The sequence below is a fragment of the Orbicella franksi genome, chromosome 8 (assembly GCF_964199315.1).
Source record: "Orbicella franksi chromosome 8, jaOrbFran1.1, whole genome shotgun sequence".
In the NCBI taxonomy this organism is placed as follows: domain Eukaryota; kingdom Metazoa; phylum Cnidaria; class Anthozoa; order Scleractinia; family Merulinidae; genus Orbicella; species Orbicella franksi.
The window spans coordinates 27,926,819-27,942,424 of record NC_138152.1 but is presented as its reverse complement, the minus strand read 5'-3'; the positions used below and the strand labels follow the sequence as shown (position 1 = coordinate 27,942,424).

The 15,606-nt window shown below is 39.7% G+C and overlaps 1 protein-coding gene across 2 annotated transcripts; it reads left to right on the top strand.

Annotated features, from left to right (window-relative positions):
- Positions 1 to 225: 225 nt before the first annotated feature.
- On the top strand, positions 226 to 14,092 carry LOC145494365 (uncharacterized). Of its 2 annotated transcripts, none has more exons than XM_081473815.1 (12): positions 226 to 1,265; positions 1,402 to 1,539; positions 1,654 to 1,702; positions 1,821 to 1,868; positions 3,663 to 3,793; positions 4,504 to 4,581; positions 7,169 to 7,493; positions 9,015 to 9,313; positions 9,841 to 9,887; positions 10,770 to 10,829; positions 11,986 to 12,056; positions 13,643 to 14,092. In XM_081473815.1, the coding sequence occupies exons 1-11, from the start codon at positions 1,218 to 1,220 to the stop codon at positions 12,017 to 12,019; spliced, it is 1,257 nt and encodes a 418-aa protein (XP_081329941.1). In that variant the 5' UTR covers positions 226 to 1,217; the 3' UTR covers positions 12,020 to 12,056; positions 13,643 to 14,092. The 2 variants fall into 2 exon arrangements, with proteins under 2 accessions (XP_081329941.1, XP_081329942.1); XM_081473816.1 differs by having other exon boundaries at positions 234 to 1,265; positions 7,403 to 7,493.
- Positions 14,093 to 15,606: the final 1,514 nt, after the last annotated feature.

Below are 15,606 nucleotides of genomic sequence, written 5' to 3'. Positions count from 1 at the left end.
AAAACCGCTGCTTTTGATTTAGTATAACCCATATTTTGAACAACTTTCCTCAATTTTAGCTAATTTTCTATCATTTGAATTCCCTGCGAGCCTCCGAGCAGGTTCTTCGTGGGAAAAGAAAGAACTAAACGGACCTTTCACCGATGTCACGCGCTTCCGATTTTTTTTTTTTCCATTCAAACAACAAAAAAATAAATATTAAATAAACCACGCCGCTCAATTTATCATTCCAGATTCAGTAAATGTGCGAAGTGCCATTAGAATCCGTTGCAAACTCAGAAAAAAAAGGTAACCCTAACTTGCCAATTTTTGCCAAGAAAATCAGAGGAGACCTCTGCTCGCAGGGTACAAAGAAATGTAAGCCAGGTGGTAATGCTTGCCGCCTTGCCCCCAGGCATACATTTCATTGTAAGGTTGGGATCCTATACTTTTATGCGTTTGTAACGGGTTCTTCAAACTTCGTAGATTTTCTAAATTCGGCATGATGAATTGAGCCATGGAGGCGCTTTTTAATTATTTGAAGAATACCGTGGAAAATTGTTGACTTTGCCTGGCATTGGTAAAAAGGTCCCGGAAAGGTCTAGGCCCTATAAATGGCCTCCGTTGGGTTTCGACGGAAAAAAAAAATTACAGAAATCCAGCTCAATTCTAACCGCTTCAACCCTCGATCGACTCCCATCTAACTTACTTCCCCCATCTCTTGTTCAAATCCTCGCTTAAGAGTGGTCATTGGTACATGAAAGACAGCTGCAGGTAATAACAACTATCGGGATGATCACAGAATTTGACATGAAGATCGTACCAAAATAGACTGTTGGTTATAAATAGACGGTTGTTTACAAGTTGTCTCCCAGCACGTTTCGCGCTACCTACCGCCTTACGCTACATTGCTCCTACGGCCTTCCTACCCGAACCCCCCTCCCTGCCCCCATCATCATTTCATCATCTCATTTCTCGTCTCCCTTGTCCCGTCTTCTTAATGACGTCACAAAGCAGTAAGAATTGTCATTTGTCCGTAAATATATTCGATTAATTAATTTATTGACTTCTGCACTGTGATTGGCCATCGTCTGTTTACTAAATTTCGCGTCTACCCGCGGTGACGCGCTCTATCATGCGGGCAAATCTGTGGCCCGGTTTGATCGCTTTCCTGTAGTGCCTTCCCATCGATCGAGTAGAATCGCTTCGTAGGATTTTCGAATTCTCTCAAGAATACAATGCCCCGTAAGGCGATGAAGGTCGTAGTAGAGTTAGATATCCACACGGTAAGAATTTTCGGCCGTTTACTGGTAGAATTTCGCAGAATCTTTTGCCGTTGCTAACGACGCCAGACGTATGCAAGGAAGCGACTTTCTGGTCGAACGAATTCAGCGATCTTTCTGCATTTTGTTCGTTTTTCAGGTGACATGCCCGGGAACATTCTTACGAGATTACGGCTATGTTTATCTCAAAGTAAACTGCATGGGTTTAGAAGTTAACACGAAGTCCGTAGCCCCAACTTTTCCCTTGTTCTTCCACGAACGTCTGCGATTCGAACGGGTAAGCTACATGCAAAGTATAATTTTGACTCTCTTTATTTCTTCGTGAGTATTTTCCCCGGAGTTGATAAGGTTCGAAAAGTTTACAGTATGCCTTGTTTCTTTTAATACCAAGGTTTTCAAAAGCTGCCAAGACCCAGCGTATGTCACTGTTCACCTCAAAGGTAAGCTAAGAAGTTCTGAAAGCGGTGATGTGGTGTAATTCGATCGAGGAATTCGGCCATATTTGTTGGTTGTGTTGATAGTGAAATGCTAAAAGGTATGTGTTCTCGCAATTTTTAGGTGAAGACGTATTGGTAGAATTAAGGCAACATGATGACTATATTTCAGGTAAGAATCTCAGTATTTTAAGGACTTTTGAATCACTTGGTTCCAAGATTACAAGAGACGAGAGGGTCGCAATTTGCTCACACACAACACGTAGTCGGTTATCTGTTTACATTTCCTATCAGCTGTACGCAATCAACCCGAAACTTGTCTTCAAGAGAGGTGGGAAAATTATGTTTACATTATTACTGTACCCACGGCATTCGAAAAACGCAAGTATTTATCTTTTGTTTGTGAAGATTACTGATTTACCATAAGCTCGTGCAAGTGCAGTGCTAATCCAGTTGAAACCTTGTGGAAACCTTGTTATATCATCGGAATTCGATGTGCTGCAAGTTGTGGTACCTTGCAGTGTTATTTAACCTTGGCTCCAACACTTTGAATACAATCCGTAATTAGTTTTTGTCTCGACCAAAGCCACAAAAACCGGCCACTAAAACAGAATATATAGCACTCACTAACGTTTGCAAGTTTTCATTTTCGCATTCCATGGCTTGTACTAAGTTGTTTAATAGTCCACTGTTTATGCTTATTTTGTTATTAAGCTTATTTCTTTCTCGGAAATTTTGGTTTACGAACGATTGATCATTATCATTAAAATTCGCCCCGTAGATGTCACTTATTTTAGCGCCAATCCAAAAATTATACTTTCAATCAAAAGTGTTTGTTTTATGTTTGGACAATTTAGTGCTTTGCGTTCTGTTGTTCTTGCGATTGTGTACATTAGCCAGTGGAATTTTTGGATTAACATTCGCTATGTAAGAATTTTATATGAGTTTTATTGAAACTCTTTTCTCAGCTTACGTTCTGAATAATTCTTCTGAATTATTCTTCTTCTGTTCGTCAACAGGAAATTAAGGTTCTACGTATTGTAGATATTACACTATCCTCGACTCTTAATTTAACTTAGAGTTGCTTCGAGAATAAACTCATTTTGCTTACATTGAAAAACGTCTTTGGAACTTTTGCATAATTTATGAGTTTACAAGTAAAGATTTTCTTTGGTCAAGAAATATCAAAACATTATTTTAAATGACTTCATGATCTCTTTAGTTAGTTGATTCTCACAGACCTAGAAATTGTCAGTTTCTCTTTACTAACTTTGCATTTTTCTCCTGAAAATTGGTTTTGAGAATTTGTTGAGTTTTAAAAAATTAGTGTCTAATTTGCCAAACCTTTTTGTGATCTTGTCCATTGTGAAAAATTGCTTTACTCTGAGAAAAATTTGGTGGGGTTGTGCGGCCCGCTTCCTAAAATCCTTACCCTATTTATGACCAAAATATGTGATTTTCCTTACCCTATTTATGACCTGACCAAATATCCGATACCCTATAAATGACTTGATCCTGAATCAATACCTTGTGTTAGAACTGCCTTATACTTAGTTCCCTAGTTCAGACCGATGTTAAAGGCATTGTGAGGAGCTTTTGTTGATTGCTCTTTTCAGTAAGGATGAAAAAGTAGCTTCTTCTAAAAAACATACCCAGTTCAAGACTAGAGTTTAAAAATCATACCCCATTTTGACCAGAATGGCTAAAACTGACACCCTGTTTATGACCAAAACGGCCGAAAAACCACACCCTCTGGGGCCGCACATACCTATCTAGCCCATACAAGGGATTAACCCCCCTCCCCCCGCTGGGTGACATTAAACTTCCTGAAGAGGGACAGCTATTTCTATGAAAACGAAAGCCCAGAAATCTTAGCTTTCCACAATTCACTTCACATAGCATTGAATTAGATATGTTGAAAATGAGCATCGCTATTTACAAGACTGCATGCTGTTTCTTTTTGCAGATGGCTATGTCATTGGTCACTATGCCAACAATGCACGAGACTTCTTATACCCGGCTGTGCCACCTTATCCAGGGTCTGGGCGCGAAGTCACCCTTTTCAAGACATCTCTTTTTAACCCTATTAGAATAACAGTGAGTACTTAATGTATTTAATAAGTAGTTGGCTGTCTGTAAGCTGCGTGGGTGCCATTTGTGCCTTCAACACATACTTATACCTGCCAACTTTTTCTGAGTCGCAGGTACAAGAATTTCATCCCAGGAGTCCCAGAATATTCACAGATGACCCAAATATATCAGGCATCAATCCATAAACCTGCCTTCCCCCCCTCCCCCCCCACCCCACCTTCTTTCTCTCTCCCTTCTTCCTCTGAAGTCGTCCAAAGGTTTTTGACAACTTTGTAAGATTGGATAGTTTGAAACTTGTCCTGTCCCAGCCCCAAGACTTGTTAGGCCAAAGCTAAAGTTCTCACCCAACAATGTTTGCAGTTTGAAAGGAAAATAAAAACTGCCAGTTTAAGCTCCTCTTTCTCCACCCTTGTTACAATTATGACACCCAGTTATAGTGCCATCTGCCTGCCAAAAGAAAGCCCCCCCTTATCAATAATTTTGCCATATGAAGACCTCAAAGAACACTGTACTTGAATATAAAAAAAGTCATGTTTAAGGTTGCCAGAGAGTGACGATCAAATTGTCTTCTCAGAGTTCGTCTCTTGATAGTTCATACAGGCTTGTTCCTTCTTGGACTGTATTGAGAAAGAACAAGCATGCTTGAGTAAGGAAGATAAGGAACCAGAAACCATAAACTTTTCATGCTTGGTAATAAGGGGAATCTTCTTCTGCAGGGTCAGCCATTGAGGTTAGAGTTTTCCACTAAGACGACCATCAAAGAGGTCCCAGACCCTTTGGACTATGTATCTTCTGTAAGTAGTAATTTTATTTTTGTATCCTAGGAATAGCAACCCTTCGATTTAGTGACATGCACATTTCTATAAACTGAAAAGAAAGATAGTACTGAACAGTGGAATTCTCGATTTCTCAAACCCTTGATTTTTCAAACCTCCCAATAACTGAAACCAAAAGTCATTCCCCTCTGCATGTACTTAGTGGAATACTGTAATTTCACCACGATTTCTCGAACTAACCAAATTATCAAACCAATTTTCGTTCCCTTGGATGCTCAAAAAATCAGTATTCAACTTTATCTCACCACACAGTCAGTGGTTAAGGCTGGTTTTCTTTAATGTGTAAGTATATTTAAGCTGACATACGTAGACCCCAGGGGGTACTCACAGTATACATGATAGGGGGATCTGACGGAGCTTCATATTGCGAACCCCCGAAAAAACATGAGCCTGAAATTTCACACCCCAAGAAATACCATTCATCAAATTTTCCTACCAAAAAAAAAAATACAAGACTTATATACCTCAATACTGATTTATTCAATCAAACAGACTCTACTAATGCATGATTTTGTATCAACCCAAAAAAATATGCATATTTTGTTTAAGACCTAAAAAACTTAATGTGACAGATCTCTTGAGCCAAAAAAAAAAAATACTAAGGGCGTAAATTTTCAACCCCCAAAACAAATATGTCGGACCTCCCCCCCCCCCCCCAAATCGTGCAAGTACCCTACACATGTAGGTGCTACTTACCAGCACTCCCCTGCATCTGTATATGTTGCTTATGTTTTTGCACAAGTGAAAACCAGCCCTTAGGGTATCTGTGAACTTCCCACATCTCTATGCCCTTTACTTCCCATTTCTGCCCCTTCCTTAATAATCCCAGTGCCTGCTGGCTCTTTTTGTATCGCTTCCTAAGCATTCTACAAAATTGCTTCAAAAGTTTTTTCATTTCTTCCTGTATGGTTCACGTGACCTTGGGAATCCCTCTACCCACCTTTTTTCCCGTCCCATGGATTTCCCACTTACTCTACCCCCCTCACAACAGAAATCTATGTGCGAGCTGTACACCTCTGATTTGTTTCTTTGCTTTGTTTTTACTAGTACACAAAATTAATTTTTTGACAACCCTGAATTTGTTATGTAAAAAGAAAACAACACTGAGCTTTGAATTTTTACTTTCAGCCTAGTACCAGTGTCAAAATTGAAACCTCTGTCCACATTATACAATTATGGACAAATTTGTAGTTATTATAAATTTGAATAACAGACTAGCCTAATTTCACTTCACTACAGTAAAGCACTTAATTAAGGTAACTCAGAACAGTTTCTCTTGAAAGTTGGTTGCACTCAAGTGGAGATATGATGGTCAGGGAGCAGCGTGGCAAACATACATCTCAACACAATTCTTCTTAAGTAGCACCATAGAGCCTTTGACCGGCGACACATCACCAGCTCATGTTCCTTTCTGTCAATCACTTGTCTAAATGGCTGTTTAAAAGCTACAATAATTCATATTGTGGTGGTTGATCATTGTGTTGTAAATGCACGTCTCTTGGCGCCCTAGCTGTCACTGCACATTGTTCAGTATTATCGGGTTGTGTGTTCTTACAATTGACTAGAAGATTGAGAGGTTCAAACCTTGAATATTTCTAACACAAAGTTTTGAAATAAACTGTGAAATCCCTCCCAAGTAAACAGTGGAGGCTAGATCCTGCCATTCCCACCCAGTATCTGCATTCATCCTTCCTGGGATTCTGCCAATTTTTGGCAAGATCCCGGGTGGAATGCCCCAGGTGAATGAGGGTTGGTGCTCCGATAACTCAGCAAGAGTTTGATCAATTGTAAGTTGACTCTCCTCGACTCTCAATTACATTAATGTTGGTCTTGCTGTAGAAAGGTATTTGGTCTCACAAGCTATTAAATTTTTTGCCACCCTGCAGTGGTATTTGCATCTTGTTATAAATTTTTAGCTCAAATTCAACATACTCTGACTTAAATGATTAGCAAAGGCAGTCATCACAATGTGGTCAACTGGGGTTAAAGTATGGAAGAGTACCAAGACTGTGAAGAGTTACATGATTTATTGTTGGCGATGAATTTATCACATAGAAAGGGCTATCTCTTTGTAAACAAGCGATTCCCCTGCGGTTCACTCCTATGACAACTTGTGAGAATGTCAAAACGAGTCAATATAAATGGTTTGCACAGAATCATCAAAAAATCACCTGGCTAAAAGGTTAATATTTAGTTGCAAATTCCTTGCCAATTTGTGATCTAGCCTCCAGTTGTTACAATTTTGAAACTCCTAGTGTGCCTTTCTTGGGGATGATAATGGGACAAAGTATCAACAGTCCAATATTATTGTAATCTCCCAGATCATGGTGGATCAAAGGAACTGATGAATTGGTTTGCTTTGATGTACCATGATTCAAGCGATCTTGGAACATTGATCCTGATCCAAATCATCCCAAAAGAATGCACCCTTACATGAACCCTGAGAAACTCTAAACAAACATCCATGAGAGCAAATCTTCGGCCAAAAGCACATGCTCCAGACAACAGCAACAGAACAACACTAAACAGAAGCTATTACTTCTAGGATTCTGGTGTTGATGATCTCCTGACAAACAGCACATTTAGCACCAGTCGCCGGTCAATCAGTCCCTTGGGCTCTAAACGCATGTCACGCTCTCCCTCTCCGTCACGTCGCAAACTCACCAGTACTCCTAGACCTGATGATACCGTTGTGAATCACAAGAAACCATTTCTTGTGCGGCACAAGGATAACAGTTTGTTGGAAAATCGTGACTTTAGTTCTTTTGCTCGTCCAAAGCCACGAAGGACAAGATCCAAGTCACCCACCAGGAGGCCGCGATCAACTTCACCATCCCGACTTGGGACGTCTAGTGTACTTCCATTACCAGGTATATACTGTTTGTGTACTGCCCTTCCCCTAAGTATTATAAAACAGCATTGACAGTATCATTATAGAAATCTGAGAAAAACAGAACAATGGAACATCTTGATACCATTATCTCGTGAAGAATGCAATGGAAAATACTTTACTTTTAGCATATATTATCTTTTCTGTTGCTTTCTTCACTTGACAATGGTGCCAACTTGACAGCAAAATTGTTGTTCCATTTTTCCCCTGATTTTTATAGTCATCTGTATTTCCAAATTTAATCATAACAGTCATTGCATTTGGCAACCATAAGGGCCTATATTTTTAGTCTTCATTGCACACTGTTTCAATTCAACCTGATAAATAGGAAACCTTCTGTTAAGTTTTGGTTGCATTTATAGTTGTTTTATTTGAATAACACATGTAAATTAGTTGGGTACGGTGTATTAACTCTGGATTATGGTAAGTGGTCTGGGTTTGAGTGCTGGCCAGGGTCATCATGTTGCGTTCTTAGGCAGGGGTAAAGAGTAAATTGTCAGGTTTATTAAGCCTGACAAACCCTTGACAGACTAGCATGTCTTCCCAAGGGAGAGTATTAACACTTCAAGTCAATTCATGCTATTGAACCCCCCCAGGACAGGGGGACTCCTTTATGAAAAGGTCGGGGATGCTTGTCATCTCACTTAGGGGTGTAAATGAAGGATTTTGGTCTCGCCTAGAGTGTTCAGGACAAAATGCTGCTATTTTTAGCCATCAAAGTATTTGTTAAGGTAGACTTGAAGAAATAATTAAAAAAGAAACCTTGTGGCTTCAGTTTTAAGTGGTATCTTTTAGGGGTCAAATACAGTTTGAGGCACACCCAGATTGGTGACTCCTTTAGAGGTTTAATTCACATTTTCTGGTGAGCGCCCCAGACCTTTTTATATGGAAGTTCCCCCAGGATGGAAAACCAAGGTCATGTACCCAACAGAGTAATCCAGCATCTGAAAGCTGCTTTTCACTAGCAACGGAGTCGTAGTGGGAGTTGCAATCAGATTGCAGAGTGAAAATCAAAGCAGTGGATTCCAAAGCAGAATACAGATTTCTCTTTTGCTTCTGTTGCTTATGATCTAGTGAAATCTACAAATTTGTTGGAGTCAGAAGGAGAGGTGGAAGAATAAACCAATCACAATTGCCTTGTGACTGGTTGGTTCTTCCACTTCTACTTCCAAATCTGACAACTAGTTTTCAGTAGATCATAAGCAAAAAAGTCTCGAGAGGGATAAGAAGAAATTGAAACTTTCTGATTCTTCCCGTTCTAATTTGGTTGAGCTTATAGATTCACTTACTTATTACTCCTATTATTGATTTTCATCCAACCATTAGCATTCTTATGACTCTGACTATGACTCTGACTCTGTCGCTCGTGAAAACCAGCCTTGAGTCCCCTGATCATGAGAACTTGACCTTATGCAATAGATGAGCTGATTTCATCAATAATTGATAGATACATACACATTGGGGCTCAAAATCCATAATAGATTGTTTTTCTGTTACATAGCTTGGAAATACTCAGAAGATTTTCCTTCAAGTTCAACAACTCGACACAAAGCTCACTCTCGCTCAGCCACGGCCCCTATGTCTCTGTCCCAGTCTTATCGGCCATCTAGTCCATCTCGAAGTCTGAGTTATGCACTAGACGACCTCAACATCTCAACAAATTCCTGGAAAAACTTCAGTGACCCAGTTCTGCGCTTCAAGAGTAGATATTCACCCAATCTGAGGGCTGCCCTTGGAGCGTCAGACCGCATTCAACAACGAGTGGAAAAGGTCATCGAAGGGAAAAGCCCCAGGAAGTTTGTGAGTGTAAAATTCAAATGTACTTACCTTTTGTTTCTGAGCTCAAGACTTTGTTTCTGCTTGCTAACTGCTACATGGTGTGATCTGGGAATATAACGATAAAAGTGTTTGAGTTGTATGGTGGCCTAATGGTTGGTATGGTGGATTCCAGATTGGCCAGTGCAGGCCGAGGTCACTGTACTGTTTTCTTGGGCAAAACACTTTGGTCTCAGTGATTCTCTTTTCCCAAGGTGAGGGTTGATGGCCTCAGAGTAATGCACAGTATTCAGTCATGTTTTCCTCCAGACACCATGATACCCCACCTGCAAGTCAAAACAACCTTTGAGGCACAAACCATTCTCGTCCCCAGCCTGTGGTACGTCAGTCTGTGGGGCCTTGGCAAGACAAGACATGAAAATTGATTGGCCTGACTCTTGAACTAAAATTTCACCAATTTGAGCCTGGTATCTACTAGCTAGGAGTTGTTTAATGTCTCTCTGATATTGTTACATAAATTAGTTGACTGTAATTATCCAATTTTCTTGCAGTCTGAAGACTCAGATAATGAAAGTGTAGATTCCTTGGATGTTCTCAGGTGGGTTCATGCTCATTTACCAATTTTGTTGTTAAGTGTAAAATTAATGCACTACATGTCGAAGTGAGCTTGGAATTGAAAGTACTGTTTGCAATGACAAGGTGTCTATTAATTGGATGTCCTGTCGCAGTAGAGATATTTACAGGGCCAGGTTGTTCAAAAGCTGATTAATGCTAACCCAGGATTAAAAGTTAATCAAAGTACTAATTTTCCATGTATAAAATGTTTTTCACTGCTCATGTTTTGTGTAGTTTGAGATCATTCAAGTTCAAAACTGAAGGACAAATGATATAAACAGAAAACCTCATTGCAAAGTTACAAAACTGAAATCAAAATTCTCGCTAATCCTGGGTTAGCTGAATCAGGCTTTGAACAATTCAGCCCAAGATTGCATGTTAGTGAGATGCATACTCCTTATGATAAGCATCACAAAGTGTCCTCGTTCATAAAATCTCACCAAAACACATATATCTGTCAAATATGAAGTAATGTGAAAATGACACTTTGTGATGCTTCTCGTAAAGAGCATAGTGCAGTCCTAAACACGTGCTGCAATAGATCCGGAGCAATTGAACTAGGATTGGACATAATTTGGTTCTTGTGGATTGGAGGGAAAGGTTTGAAATTCCAAGGGTGAGGGAAATTTGTGTCCAGCTCAAGAGTGACAGCCATGCTGATATCATGTATAGCGACAAAAGAGGAATTAAAATGACCCCGGGGACCTTCACTTGTAAGATCCCCCATCCCTTGGGAAAATTACCAATTCTGTCAACACCCTGGCCTGCCTGTCATCTTACCCCCCTCTAGTACCCCAAGAAACCCGCCCCCTCCCCATCCCCCAATAAGTGCATTTTTAGATTTTTATTGCCTGTTTTCACCCAGGGAGTCTCTACGAGAAGAGAGAAGAGCACTGAGTGATGCCATACGAGAGGCTGACAGAGCGTAAGTAATTGCTGTTAGTAATAATTTGTTAGGAGCAGGAAGGGTAATCGACATTTGCAAATTGTGGATGGCGTGTTTATGTCTTACAGTCCTATGCAGTATATAACTATTTTGAATTTTACTTGAAATTTTTGTGTTGTGATTGGCCAAATTTGTACTTGTCTAGAGATGAATTATCCGATGTTGAATTTAAATTAATCTAGGTGTAAATCCGGTGTTTAGCTGAATTGTGTGGCAAAATATAGCCTGCATAGCTCGGCGGTTCTTAAGCAATTTGAGCGCGCTGAGAAAGCGGTGAAGCCACGATAGCAAGCGCCAAAGCCGTGTTAACAAGCGGCAAAGCCGCGAGGAGCCTGGGAGAGAGACAATTGAGAAACGGTTCCTCGCGACTTTCGCGGCGCTTAATTGTACGCTCGCACTCAAACTGCTTAAACCGCCAAGCTACGCAGGCTAGGCAAAATAGATCTTCAACTGATTTATCTGTCAGCACATATTCAAGACATCAGGGTTCGTACGGGTCCTGGAAAACCTGGAAAGTCCTGGAATTTTATCGTGGCATTTTCCAGGACTGGAAAGTCTTGGAAAAAGGCTACTGGTCCTGGAAAGTTCTGGAAATCTGTTAAACTCAAGTAAAAAACATGAAATGTATGGCAGGCAGTAAGGAGAATTAACATTAAGATAATGGGAATAAAAGGGTTAATGTGAATTTTAGAGTCCTTGAAAAATCAATCTGAGTCCTGGAAAAGTCCTGGAAAAGTCCTGGAAATTTGTTTCTGAAAAAGGGTACGAACCCTGAGACATACTTATAGATGAATCAGCCAAAGTTGAAGTTTGCCACACAATTCGTCTAAACACCAGATTAACATCGAGATGATTTATCTGTCTCAGGCCGAATTATTCATCTCAGATGGCTAATTCATCTCAGACACATAATTTATCCCTAGAATATAAATTCTGCCATTGGTTCACTAAGCTCTTTTGCAACGTTATGTTTGACCAGATGCTTATTGCTATTTGGTTTGTGGTTTTACCAGTCATCTCTTGCGGGTTAATAATATTAAGAGACAAGGGATGATGAGAAGAAGGCCAAAAAAGAGAAAGGAGGGACGCTCCCATCGTAGTTGCCAATAGTAATAATAGTTTTCATTTTTTGCAGGGCGTACTACAAATCCTTGGGAATTGATTTATGATCCACTTCAGCTTCACTGACGTATTTTCTAAAAAGAGGTGAGTATGGGTGCAACGATGCATGCAAACAACTAACGTTTTGGTTAAGACACTGTTTTGTCCAAGGTGTTCAATTTCTTCTGTGCCTGCAGGGAATCATGGTACTTGTATTCATCAAAGCATTCCCTCCTCTTGCCACGTTCCTCTACCCCCTCAGATTTTTTGGCTCGCCCTTATTTTTGCATGGTGAGAATGTGGTAATTTCTTCACTCTTACAGGAATTCAAGCTAAGTGGGCCACAAAACAAATTTAAGATTTGGGGACATTGAACGTAGTCTATGTACATCTGCCGCACTCCCCTCTCCGATTTTTTTCAGGGGAGGGGGCAGATGTACACAGGCTACATCGAATGCAGCTGCCATGACACCTTGCAGACGTGTCTCATAGGAGGAATAAACCTTTCCATGGTATCTGATGCGATCTTGCTTAGAGAGCAAACAATGCCAAGCATTGCAGTAAATGTGTGGGAAAAGAGGAGTCTACCAAATCACGGAAAATTTAGCAATTAAGAACTTAAGATTTGAGGGAAATAGCCTTGCTTATGGTTTTCTATTTTCCCATACAAACTGGTAAGTCCGTAAAACAGACACAATTTACAGGAAAATTTAGAGGCATTTGCATGAAAAATTAAAAGTGCAATTCTTTGCCTTACAGCAAATCTTTGTTCTTGTAACTCGTAAAATCTTCAGAAAGTATCTTCGGCAAGTCAATATAAGCGTTGCAAAAATACTGTAAGATTTAATACTCGACGTTTTGGAGTCAAACATCATGACTCCAAAACGTCAAGTAATTTTTACATGTCTATGCAAAAGCAAATCTCTTTTGATCAAAATATAAGCCTTGTTGCTTATTAACTGTAGCTGATAGTGTGAGGAGACACAGGTTGTAGGTAAATCTGCAAATTTATTAACTTACACTATGTTTACACTTGGCGCCCGAATACGATTCTCGCTCGACACTAATGCAGGGAGTTTAAGAAACCACGACGGCGACGCCAAGGACAACGTCGGTTACAAAAATGAACTTGTATTTTACCTACGAATCTCGCGATACCCTAGAGTCATTGATTTTGTTTCTCAATGTCAAAATTACCTCGAAACTGAACGTGGAACACAGCGTTAAATTCGGAATATAAATTTAAAAATTAGCCGTTGTCGTTCACGTTCTCCAGACAACGCATAATGTGGTCATTTCACGTTGTTGTTTTGCTGAGGACGGCAAAGGAATGTACCAAGAATTATAACGCACGTGCACAGCCATTGTTCTGCTCATTAATTCTTTTGTTTAGCGACGTTCCCGCTGCCGTTGCCGTCGTGATTTTCTTAAACTCCCTACATGTAAACACACCTGTTTTCCTAGTGCTCACACCAGAATTCGGGCACATGCCCATGCCTTGGTACAAGGTCTCAACCTTGAACTCAGCACTAAATGGTACTTGGGTCTTTGGATTGCACCGTGTCTGAACGCAACCAGGCACCAGTGCTTGGGGACCAAGTGTGAACACAGACTTGGGTGAAGGAGGGAATGGAGGCTTAAACGAGCTTTCGTGTGATGCAACCCCTAATTTTGACACTTAAACATTTCAGGTTTCACTGTGAAGAAAACTCTTCGTGTTCAGTCCGAATGGAAGATGTGTAGAAGCCACTGAAGTTTTGCCGGCATTTTTTTTTTAAATTTATTGTACATGAATGATATTCGCGAGATTTATCGAGAGTTTTTTAACCGACATATTAACTGCCCTGAGATGATTAACTCTATGTCCATTCTTCGCACTTGCATGAACTTCCTACTTAGCTGTAAGATCAAAGAGGCCGTTTTAGGAGCCTAAAATTATTCCTACTTTCAAATCAGCCATTTTATATATATTTATTTTGTCAAAACCATACAAAACTGTGTTATTAATCTAGAGATGTGCGTCATTATAAGAAGTGTTAGGGTGAATCTGGATGTACACGTGATTTTTAAGTGATGCCAATCCCATAGCGCATGCGTAATGGATGGATTTGAAAAAGTGTAAATTAATAAAGTTATGTAAATCAGTGAGCTTAGTGGAGTGTTTGATTTTTAACCCGTGAATTGCGTAAACAACTTACGGGTTGCAGTGGTGGATCGGATTATGCAAGCAAGGGTTGGTCGATCATCTTTTAAACTTCCCATCATTTCCGCTGTTTTGCGGGCTCATATATCGTTTGACATATCTAGGACAACATGTTACGTGACTGCGAGTATTGCGCTAAAAAAATGGAATCGATAGTTCAAATAAGTAAAAATAAAATGGTTGTTAAAACTTCTGGTTAATTTGTTGATAAGGGAAAGAGTTCATGGCAGCTTGTGACTGTTAGTTCAATAACTGAGATTAATTGTGTTGAAATTTCCGGTTCATTTGTTCGTCGGGGAAAGTGTTGATCTTAATCGTTCTGGCGTACGTCACGCAATGGCGACGTAATGCTGCGATAGGTTTAATTCAAGTCAATAAGATTAACGTATATCTGTCAATGTTGTGTTACTGCGTTGGTATAAAAAACAGTTTTGTATCCTTTCTGCTGTGGCTATGAAGTCTGGAAAAACGATCTTTGTGAAAGTTCACTGTCAAAATCATTACTTTCAGGTAAAGAAGCTGTTTTCCTCTTTACATCATGGGTGACAAATTACTCCTTAATCTTGGCACGAAATCTCAGTGTTAGGGTGCGTGTCTTGAAGAAAATCCAAATCCGAAAGAATCCGAAAACGTATTTTGCGTTTCTTTACTAAACAGATCAATCCAAGATCTCTGGCATCATGGTGCATCATGTCGGGTGATCCCAGAGATCGTGGATTGATCTGTTTAGTGAGGAAGCGCAAAATCTGTTTTCGGATTCTTTCGGATTGAAGAATCCAATCTTGGATTTTCTTAAAGAAACGCACCTTTAATTTATAATTTCACAAGTGAAACTACAAGTTGCCATGGCAAAGTTTGGCGCGAAATCTCACGATACAAACAAGACAAAAACCCATGATTGTTTGTGCAATTTGTCACCCGTGATATTAAAAGGTAATAAAATAGTGTACTCGTGAAATTAAGAAATAATTCCACTCGCGTTTTGTCAAGATTCAAATTATTTCTCTCGCCTATAAAAGGCTCGGGAAATTATTAGAATTTTGACGAAACGCTCGTAAAATTATTTCCTAATTTCATTCGTCACCATTTGATTTCCCATAGTTAAAATTTCGTGGTTTTTTTTTTTTTTATGAAAAGAGTAATTTCATATTACGTAAAAATAAGGGTCTCGTGTCGATCATCATTCACCGGGAAATTCACAGGTTGCTCATGGAGCACTGATTTTAATTGCTCGAGCAGCTAAGGAAAGGAAGGGACCTTTCTTTTGATCATTTATTTGTTTATTTATTTTTTTTTTTTACGATAACTGCAGAAGCTCTCGGGTGCTCATTGACTTATTTTCGCTGTCAATAAGCGGACAGACATGAATTTATAATTTATGCGATGCGTCAACGAGCGAGAGCGGACGATTTGACAATTTGTTATTGTGAAAAATAAATTGACGTCAGTTTT

Excerpts from the sequence above, each read along its gene's own strand:
- LOC145494365 (XM_081473815.1), top strand. The coding sequence starts at position 1,218 with ATGCCCCGTAAGGCGATGAAGGTCGTAGTAGAGTTAGATATCCACACG. Across the intron at positions 1,869-3,662 it reads ACATGATGACTATATTTCAG|ATGGCTATGTCATTGGTCAC; the intron begins GTAAGAATCTCA and ends TTCTTTTTGCAG. Across the intron at positions 3,794-4,503 it reads TTAACCCTATTAGAATAACA|GGTCAGCCATTGAGGTTAGA; the intron begins GTGAGTACTTAA and ends CTTCTTCTGCAG.